The 10,000-nt window shown below is 42.0% G+C and overlaps 1 protein-coding gene across 2 annotated transcripts in view; it reads left to right on the plus strand.

Annotated features, from left to right (window-relative positions):
* hhatlb (hedgehog acyltransferase like, b) overlaps positions 1 to 10,000 on the plus strand; it is a 33,938-nt gene that overhangs the window by 12,952 nt on the left and 10,986 nt on the right. For both annotated transcript variants that reach the window (XM_082970835.1, XM_082970836.1), the window contains exons 5-7: positions 22 to 216; positions 6,034 to 6,243; positions 7,120 to 7,291. In XM_082970835.1, coding sequence (XP_082826961.1) covers positions 22 to 216; positions 6,034 to 6,243; positions 7,120 to 7,291 — 577 coding nt within the window. The remainder of the gene's footprint in view (positions 1 to 21; positions 217 to 6,033; positions 6,244 to 7,119; positions 7,292 to 10,000) is intronic.

The following is a 10,000-nucleotide window of genomic DNA, read 5'->3' on the forward strand; positions in this document are numbered from 1 at the left end:
ATTCTGTCTGTCTGTCCACAGCATAGGAGCCTGATGTACCTGTGTTATGGTACCCTGGCGGTGCTGGTCACTATGGGTTGGACCTACACCACTCTGATCCTGTCCCACTGTGTACTGCTCTACAGTATCTCTCTGGTTAAACTGCGCTGGCTCTGCTTCCTAGCTGGACTCACCACCCTGTCCACATTCAAGATGGAACCATTCATATCCTGGCAGGTATGAAGAATACACCACAATACATTATTTATTTTTTATTTTACCAGGCAAGTCGGTTAAGAACTAATTCTTATACACAATGATGGCCTAGGAACAGTGGGTTAACTGCCTTGTTCATGGGCAGAATTACAGATTTTTACCTTGTCAGCTCAGGGATTCGATCTTGCAACCTTTCGGTTACTAGTCCAACGCTCTAACCACTAGGCTACGCTGCCGCCCCCAGGTGGCAGGTAGCCTAACGGTTAGAGAGGCAAGCCAGCAACCGGAGGGGAGAAATCTGACAGGAAGTGAGCTGGCAACCGGATGGCTGCTGGTATCAAATCCTAGATGCCTTTGCCTGCCTTTGTACCCTTGAGTCAAACACTTAACCCCCCTCAATTAAGCTCCATCGCCCCCCACACTGCTCCAAAAAACGTGCGTATGTCTGTCAATTAGATGCAGTCGATCACAGTGCCATCCGTTTTGTCACCAAAGCCCCATATACTACCCACCACTGTGACCTTTATGCTCTCGTTGGTTGGTCCTCGCTTCATACTCGTCGCCAATCCCATTGGCTCCAGGTCATCTATAAGTTTCTGCTAGGTAAAGTCCCCCCTTATCTCAGCTCACTGGTCACCGTAGCAGCACCCACCTGTAGCACGCGCTCCAGCAGGTATATTTCACTGGTCACCCCTAAAGCCAACTCCTCCTTTGGTCGTCTCTCCTTCCAGTTCTCTGCTGCCAATAACTGGAACGAAATACAAAAATCTCTAAAACTGGAAACACTTATCTCTCTCACTAGCTTTAAGCACCAGCTGTCAGAGCAGCTCACAGATCACTGCACCTGTACATAGCCCATCTATAATTTAGCCCAAACAACTACCTCTTCCCCTACTGTATTTATTTATTTATTTATTTTGCTCCTTTGCACCCCATTATTTCTACTTTGCACTTTCTTCCACTACAAATCTACCATTCCAGTGTTTTACTTGCTATATTGTATTTACTTTGCCACCATGGCCTTTTTTGCCTTTACCTCCCTTATCTCACCTCATTTGCTCACATTGTATATAGACTTATTTTTCTACTGTATTATTGACTGTATGTTTGTTTTACTCCATGTGTAACTCTGTGTTGTTGTATGTGTCAAACTGCTTTGCTTTATCTTGGTCAGGTCGCAATTGTAAATGAGAACTTGTTCTCAACTGGCCTACCTGGTTAAATAAAGGTGGAAAAAAATATATACTACTATACTGCTACTATACCGCTACCACTATACTATTACTATACTATTACTACTATACTACTATATTATTACTATACAACTACTATCCTATTACTATAGCACCACTATGCTGCCACCATACTGCTACTAATATACTATTACTGTACTATTACCACTATACTACTACTATCATAGTACTATACTGCTACTGTACTGCTACAATACTATTACCATACTAGTACTATACTTTTATCATACTACTACTATACTGCTGCTGTAATGCTACTATAATGCTACTCTACTACTGCTAAACTATTACTAAACTGCCACTATGATATTACCATACTACTATTATACTATTACAATACTATTAGTATACTGCTGCTATACTACTATTACGCTGCTACTATGATGCAACTATACTATTACTATCCTAGTACTAAAATTATACTATGCTATACTATTAAGCTACTACTATACTGCTACTATACTGATGCTATACTACTGCTATACTGGTACGATGATGCAGCTATACTACTACTATACTACTATTATACCAGTGCTGTACTAATATACTACTACTATGCTATTGGTGTACTACTACTATCCTATTACTATATTGCTACTATAGTGCTACTATACTGCTACTAATAAACTATTGTCACTATACTACTACTATCAAATTACTATACTGCTACTATACTGCTACTACTATACTATTAATGTAATATTACTACTATATTACTACTATCCTATTATTATTATACTTCTACCATATTTGTACTGTACTAGTACTATACTATTACTATTGATGGGTTTGGATTTGTAAACTTTAAATATTGTTAATCATCAGTTAAACTAGAGACATGAGGAGGAAGTTAACGGGTAAGTTAACGGGTAAGTTAACGGGTAAGTTAACGGGTTAACGGGTAAGTTAACGGGTTAACGGGTAAGTTAGCGGGTTAACGGGTAAGTTAACGGGTAAGTTAACGGGTAAGTTAACGGGTTAACGGGTAAGTTAACGGGTAAGTTAACGGGTAAGTTAACGGGTAAGTTAACAGGTAAGTTAACGGGTTAACGGGTAAGTTAACGGGTAAGTTAACGGGTAAGTTAACGGGTTAACGGGTAAGTTAGCGGGTTAACGGGTAAGTTAACGGGTAAGTTAACGGGTAAGTTAACGGGTTAACGGGTAAGTTAACGGGTAAGTTAACGGGTAAGTTAACGGGTAAGTTAGCGGGTAAGTTAACGGGTAAGTTAACGGGTAAGTTAACGGGTAAGAATCTGTAGGAGGGTCAAGGAAGGTTGGATAGGAGCCAGGGGGCTTTGGGAGATGCTGAGTAGAGGAGAGGTAATCGCATGATTGCAGTCACCGATGATAATGGAGGAGAGCTGTGGAGTAGTGAGGAAGGGGGTCATGTCAGGTCACCAGAAGGGAGAATGAAGAGTTTGAGACCCATATTACTTAACTTCCCCACTAGTAATAAAGATGTTTAGAAAGAAGGAGGAGATTCCACTCAAATCGGGGTATATTACCACTGGTGGAAATATGTCTTTGTCTTATGCAACTGTACTGACCCAATGGGTGAATAAACTTGGTTTAAGCTTTACTAATCGTCCGCGAGTTTTACTAGGTTATATTAAAACTTAACAGTATACTAGTACCATACTGCTATACTGTTACTATACTACCACTACACTATCACTGTGCTACTGCTATACTATTACTGTACTACTACTATACTACTATGCTAGTACTATGCCACCACTATGCAATTGCTATACTATCAATATACTATTAATGAACTACTAACACACTACTATGATATTACTATATTACCACTATACTATTAATACACTGCTACCATACCACTACTATACTACCACTGCACTATTGCTGTACTGCTACTATACTACTATGCTATTACTTCACTGTTACTATATTATTGCTAAGCTACACCTGTACTAATACTATACTGCCACAATACTAGTATTAAACTGCTACTATACTGCACTATACTATTACTATACTGCCACTGTACTATTACTATACTAGCACTACCACTGCTACTATACTATTACTATGCTGCCACTATACTATTACTATGATACCACTGCACTATTAATATATTGGCACTATACTATTAATATACTATTACGATGCTACCACTCTATTATTGCTATACTATTACTGCTAATATACTATTACTATTTTACCACTATACTATTACTACGCTACCACTGTACTATTACTATACTGCTGCTATAATATTACTATACTACCACTATACTATTACTATACTACCACTACACTATTACTATACTGCTGCTATAATATTACTATGCTACCACTATACTATTACTATACTGCTGCTATAATATTACTATGCTACCACTACACTATTACTATGCTACCACTATACTATTACTATACTGCTGCTATAATATTACTATGCTACCACTACACTATTACTATGCTACCACTACACTATTACTATACTGCTGCTATAATATTACTATACTACCACTATCAAATTACTATACTGCTGCTATAATAGTACTATACTATTACTATACTGCTACTATACAATTACTATACTGATACTATACTATTACTATGCTACCACTATACTATTACTATACTACCACTATACTATTACTATACTACCACTATACTATTAATATGCTACCACTATACTATTACTATGCTACCACTATACTATTACTACCACTATACTATTACTATACTACCACTATACTATTACTATACTACCACTATACTATTAATATGCTACCACTATACTATTACTATGCTACACTATACTATTACTACCACTATACTATTACTATGCTACCACTATACTATTACTATGATACACTATACTATTAATACGCTACCACTATACTATTACTACCACTATACTATTAATATGCTACACTATACTATTACTATGCTACACTATACTATTAATATGCTACACTATACTATTACTATGCTACCACTATACTATTACTATGCTACACTACACTATCACTATGCTACCACTATACTATTACTATGCTACCACTATACTATTACTATACTGCCACTAAACTATTGCTATACTACCACTATACTATCACTATACTATTACTACCACTATACTATTACTATACTATTACTACCACTATACTAGTACTATGCTGACACTACACTATTACCATACTACCACTATACTATTAATATGCTACACTATACTATTGCTATGCTACCACTATACTATTACTATACTACCACTATACTATTACTATGCAACACTATACTATTACTATGCTACACTATACTATTAATATACTATTACTACGCTGCTACTATACAATTGCTATGCTTCACTATACTATTACTATACTATACTATTTCTATACTACCACTATAGCGTAGCCTAGTGGTTAGAGCGTTGGACTAGTAACCGAAAATGCAAGTTCAAATCCCCGAGCTGACAAGGTACAAATCTATCGTTCTGCCCCTGAACAGACAGTTAACCCACTGTTCCCCGGTAGGCCGTCATTGAAAATAAGAATGTGTTCTTAACTGACTTGCCTAGTTAAATAAAGATAAAGTACTATTTCTGCACTACTACAATACTGCTACCACTATACCATTACTATACCACCACTATACTATTACTGTACTACTATGCTGCTATGCTATTACTATACCATTACTATACCACCACTATACTATTACTGTACTACTACTATACCGCTATGCTATTTCCGTACCGTTACTATACTATTGATATGCTACCACTGTACTACTACTACTACTATACTGCTGCTATACTATCACTATACTTCTCCAATACTGTTACCATGCTACCACTATACCATTACTATACCATTGCTATGCTGCTACTATACTATTACTATGCTGCTGCTATACTACTACTATAATACCACTATACTATTACTATACTAAAACTGTAATGTTGTACTACCACTCTAACCCTCCTCTTCCTCTCTTTCCTCTCCCTCTCTGTCCTCTCCTACAACCCTACTCTTCCTCTCTTTCCTCTCCTTCCTCCCCTCTAACCCTCCTCTTCCTCTCTTTCTCCGTCCTCCCCTCTAACCCTCCTCTTCCCTCTCCCTGCCCCTCTCTGACCCCCCCTCTTCATCTTTCCTCTCCCTGCTCCTCTCTGACCCCCCTCTTCATCTTTCCTCTCCCTGCACCTCTCTAACCCTCCTCTTCCTCTCTTTCCTCTCCCTGCTCCTCTCTGACCCCCCTCTTCATCTTTCCTCTCCCTGCACCTCTCTAACCCTCCTCTTCCTCTCTTTCCTCTCCCTGCTCCTCTCTGACCCCCCTCTTCATCTTTCCTCTCCCTGCACCTCTCTAACCCTCCTCTTCCTCTCTTTCCTCTCCCTCTCTGTCCTCTCCTACAACCCTCCTCTTCCTCTCTTTCCTCTCCCTCTCCTTTCTCCCCTCTAACCCTCCTCTAACCCTCCTCTTCCTCTCTTTCTCCTTTCCTCCCCTCTAACCCTCCTAACGCTCCTCTCTCTCCTCCCCTCTAACCCTCCTCTTCCTCTCTTTCCACTCCCTGCTTCCCTCTAACCCTCCTCTTCCTCTCCCTCTCCACCAGGCTGGTTTTGTGACGGGGGATTTTGAGCTCCGTTCCGTCCTGTTCTACGGCGGTTGTGGGTTCACCATCATGCGCTGTATGAGTTTTGCTCTGGAGAACTGTGAGAAGAAAGAAGGAAACTACAGCATCCTGGAACTCCTCAAGTACAACTTCTACCTACCCTTCTTCTTCTTCGGACCCATCATGACCTTCGACAAGTTCTACGCTCAGGTAAACATCAAGAAACCTATGGACTCAGTTCTATGTTCAGGTAAACATTAAGTAACCATTGGACTCAGGTAAACATTAAGTAACCTATGGATTCAGCTCTATGTTCAGGTAAACATTAAGTAACCTATGGACTCAGGTAAACATTAAGTAACCTATGGACTCAGGTAAACATTAAGTAACCTATGGATTCAGCTCTATGTTCAGGTAAACATCAAGTAACCTATGGACTCAGGTAAACATTAAGTAACCTATGGACTCAGGTAAACATTAAGTAACCTATGGACTCAGGTAAACATTAAGTAACCTATGGACTCAGCTCTATGTTCAGGTAAACATTAAGTAACCTATGGACTCAGCTCTATGTTCAGGTAAACATTAAGTAACCTATGGACTCAGCTCTATGTTCAGGTAAACATTAAGTAACCTATGGACTCAGCTCTATGTTCAGGTAAACATTAAGTAACCTATGGACTCAGCTCTATGTTCAGTGTTCAGATACATACCATGTAAATGATGGACTCAGTGCTTTGTTCAGGTATCATGTAAATGCCACATAATATAATATGCAAAATGCAGAGAGCATCAGTGACTGACAGTGTTGGTGTCTCCTGTCATCTACAGGCTCAACTTACCTGTGTGTGTGTGTGTGTGTGTGTGTGTGTGTGTGTGTGTGTGTGTGTGTGTGTGTGTGTGTGTGTGTGTGCGTGATGTGTGTGTGTGTGTCTGTGTGTGTGATGTGTGTGTGTCTGTGTGTGTGATGTGTGTGTGTGTGTGTGAATGTGAGTGTGTGTGTGTGTGTGTGTGTGTGTGTGTGTGTGTGTGTGTGTGTGTGTGTGTGTGTGTGTGTGTGTGTGTGTGTGTGTGTCTCTCCTCCAGGCCAACAAGGACGACCTGACCCGTAAAGAGGGGGCGATATGGAACATATCTCTGCAGGGACTCGTTCACCTGGGGGCTATATTAACAGTGGACATCCTCTTCCACTTCCTGTACATCCTGAGCATCCCCACGGACATGAAGCTGCTCAAACACATGTCTGACTGGGCTGTAGGTCTGTAACATGTCTGACTGGGCTGTAGGTCTGTATCATGTCTGACTGGGCTGTAGGTCTGTAACAGTATCATGTCTGACTGGGCTGTAGGTCTGTAACAGTATCATGTCTGACTGGGCTGTAGGTCTGTAACATGTCTGACTGGGCTGTAGGTCTGTAACAGTATCATGTCTGACTGGGCTGTAGGTCTGTAACAGTATCATGTCTGACTGGGCTGTAGGTCTGTAACAGTATCATGTCTGACTGGGTTGTAGGTCTGTAACAGTATCATGTCTGACTGGGCTGTAGGTCTGTAACAGTATCATGTCTGACTGGGCTGTAGGTCTGTAACATGTCTGAGTGGGCTGTAGGTCTGTAACAGTATCATGTCTGACTGGGCTGTAGGTCTGTAACATGTCTGACTGGGCTGTAGGTCTGTAACAGTATCATGTCTGACTGGGCTGTAGGTCTGTAACAGTATCATGTCTGACTGGGCTGTAGGTCTGTATCATGTCTGACTGGGCTGTAGGTCTGTAACAGTATCATGTCTGACTGGGCTGTAGGTCTGTAACAGTATCATGTCTGACTGGGCTGTAGGTCTGTAACAGTAACATGTCTGACTGGGCTGTAGGTCTGTAACAGTATCATGTCTGACTGGGCTGTAGGTCTGTATCATGTCTGACTGGGCTGTAGGTCTGTAACAGAATCACGTCTGAATGGGCTGTAGGTCTGTAACAGTATCATGTCTGACTGGGCTGTAGGTCTGTAACAGTAACATGTCTGACTGGGCTGTAGGTCTGTAACAGTATCATGTCTGACTGGGCTGTAGGTCTGTAACAGTATCATGTCTGACTGGGCTGTAGGTCTGTAACAGTATCATGTCTGACTGGGCTGTAGGTCTGTATCATGTCTGACTGGGCTGTAGGTCTGTAACAGAATCACCTCTGAATGGGCTGTAGGTCTGTAACAGTATCATGTCTGACTGGGCTGTAGGTCTGTAACAGTAACATGTCTGACTGGGCTGTAGGTCTGTAACATGTCTGACTGGGCTGTAGGTCTGTAACAGTATCATGTCTGACTGGGCTGTAGGTCTGTAACAGTATCATGTCTGACTGGGCTGTAGGTCTGTAACAGTATCATGTCTGACTGGGTTGTAGGTCTGTAACAGTATCATGTCTGACTGGGCTGTAGGTCTGTAACAGTATCATATCTGACTGGGCTGTAGGTCTGTAACATGTCTGAGTGGGCTGTAGGTCTGTAACAGTATCATGTCTGACTGGGCTGTAGGTCTGTAACATGTCTGACAGGGCTGTAGGTCTGTAACAGTATCATGTCTGACTGGGCTGTAGGTCTGTAACAGTATCATGTCTGACTGGGCTGTAGGTCTGTATCATGTCTGACTGGGCTGTAGGTCTGTAACAGTATCATGTCTGACTGGGCTGTAGGTCTGTAACAGTATCATGTCTGACTGGGCTGTAGGTCTGTAACAGTAACATGTCTGACTGGGCTGTAGGTCTGTAACAGTATCATGTCTGACTGGGCTGTAGGTCTGTATCATGTCTGACTGGGCTGTAGGTCTGTAACAGAATCACGTCTGAATGGGCTGTAGGTCTGTAACAGTATCATGTCTGACTGGGCTGTAGGTCTGTAACAGTAACATGTCTGACTGGGCTGTAGGTCTGTAACAGTATCATGTCTGACTGGGCTGTAGGTCTGTAACAGTATCATGTCTGACTGGGCTGTAGGTCTGTAACAGTATCATGTCTGACTGGGCTGTAGGTCTGTATCATGTCTGACTGGGCTGTAGGTCTGTAACAGAATCACGTCTGAATGGGCTGTAGGTCTGTAACAGTATCATGTCTGACTGGGCTGTAGGTCTGTAACAGTAACATGTCTGACTGGGCTGTAGGTCTGTAACAGTATCATGTCTGACTGGGCTGTAGGTCTGTATCATGTCTGAGTGGGCTGTAGGTCTGTAACAGTATCATGTCTGACTGGGCTGTAGGTCTGTAACAGTATCATGTCTGACTGGGCTGTAGGTCTGTAACAGTATCATGTCTGACTGGGCTGTAGGTCTGTAACACGACTGACTGGGCTGTAGGTCTGTAACAGTATCATGTCTGACTGGGCTGTAGGTCTGTAACAGTATCATGTCTGACTGGGCTGTAGGTCTGTAACATGACTGACTGGGCTGTAGGTCTGTAACAGTATCATGTCTGACTGGGCTGTAGGTCTGTATCATGTTTGACTGGGCTGTAGGTCTACTATTATTCTACTGTAACCTGGTGTATGTCTCTCTGTCTCCTGTAGTTGGTCTGGCCTACTGTAACCTGGTCTCTCTCTCTCTGTCTCCTGTAGTTGGTCTGGCCTACTGTAACCTGGTGTATGTCTCTCTGTCTTCTGCAGTTGGTCTGGCCTACTGTAACCTGGTGTATGTCTCTCTGTCTCCTGCAGTTGGTCTGGCCTACTGTAACCTGGTGTATGTCTCTCTGTCTTCTGCAGTTGGTCTGGCCTACTGTAACCTGGTGTATGTCTCTCTGTCTCCTGCAGTTGGTCTGGCCTACTGTAACCTGGTGTATGTCTCTCTGTCTTCTGCAGTTGGTCTGGCCTACTGTAACCTGGTGTATGTCTCTCTGTTTCCTGCAGTTGGTCTGGCCTACTGTAACCTGGTGTATGTCTCTCTGTTTCCTGCAGTTGGTCTGGCCTACTGTAACCTGGTGTATGTCTCTC

The sequence above is a fragment of the Salmo salar genome, chromosome 29, assembly GCF_965601325.2.
Source record: "Salmo salar chromosome 29, fSalSal1, whole genome shotgun sequence".
Classification (NCBI taxonomy): Eukaryota; Metazoa; Chordata; class Actinopteri; order Salmoniformes; family Salmonidae; genus Salmo; species Salmo salar.